This window comes from Volvox carteri (assembly GCF_000143455.1).
Source record: "Volvox carteri f. nagariensis unplaced genomic scaffold VOLCAscaffold_1, whole genome shotgun sequence".
Classification (NCBI taxonomy): Eukaryota; Viridiplantae; Chlorophyta; class Chlorophyceae; order Chlamydomonadales; family Volvocaceae; genus Volvox; species Volvox carteri.
In genome coordinates this window covers 2,596,314-2,597,019 of record NW_003307545.1, presented here as the reverse complement: position 1 = coordinate 2,597,019, position 706 = coordinate 2,596,314, and the positions used below count along the sequence as shown (strand labels likewise).

General features: G+C 55.9%; 1 protein-coding gene across 1 annotated transcript in view; it reads right to left on the bottom strand.

Annotated features, from left to right (window-relative positions):
• VOLCADRAFT_102747 (dynein heavy chain 3) overlaps window positions 1-706 on the bottom strand; it is a gene marked incomplete at its 5' end in the record, with an annotated part of 70,080 nt that overhangs the window by 51,650 nt on the left and 17,724 nt on the right. The window contains 2 exons of the mRNA XM_002945732.1: window positions 42-152; window positions 552-671. Of these exons, the coding sequence (XP_002945778.1) occupies window positions 42-152; window positions 552-671 (231 nt within the window). The remainder of the gene's footprint in view (window positions 1-41; window positions 153-551; window positions 672-706) is intronic.

Genomic DNA, 706 nt, shown 5'->3' with positions numbered 1-706 from the left:
CTCTCCCCCTCTTATCCCCACCCACCCCACCACCCACGCACCTTGAGGTTCTTCCCCAGCGGCACCCTCTCCCCCTCCCCGCTCATCATGGCCAGGATGTCATTGGCACGGGCGTCATCACCGAAATCAAGAGAACGAATGCCGTCAAAACACTGGTTTCGGAGGAGGGGTGTGTAGAGGGGGTAGCACAGGGGTTTTACGGGGGGGGAGGGAGGTGGCATGGGAACGTGGAAGGATGCGGTGGGTATGGTAGGAAGAAGGAAATCACGAGGGGACCAACTGGTCAACACCACCACAAGGCCTTGACATGAACACCCCGCCTTCCTGCCCTTCTTGCCCAGTCATCCACCCGCCCACGCACCCGCTGGCGACAACTTCCCGCAACCCCACGCCCAGTCCCGCGCACCTCCCCCTTCTTAGCCCTCCCTCCTCTCCCCTTCCGCCCAAGTACATATACATATACATATACATATACATATACATATACATATACATATACATATACATATACATATACATATACATATACATATACATGCACACGCACTCACCTTTTGCAGGTGTGGCTGCACCGCCTGGGGGTCCCTCGACTGAGACAGGATTTGCAGCAACTCGTCATTGGACAAGAAGTAGAAGCGGGGGAAGGCCATGCGCTTGGCCTCCAAGTAGGCCTTATGTGTGAGGTGGGTTGGGTTGGGGGTTGGGA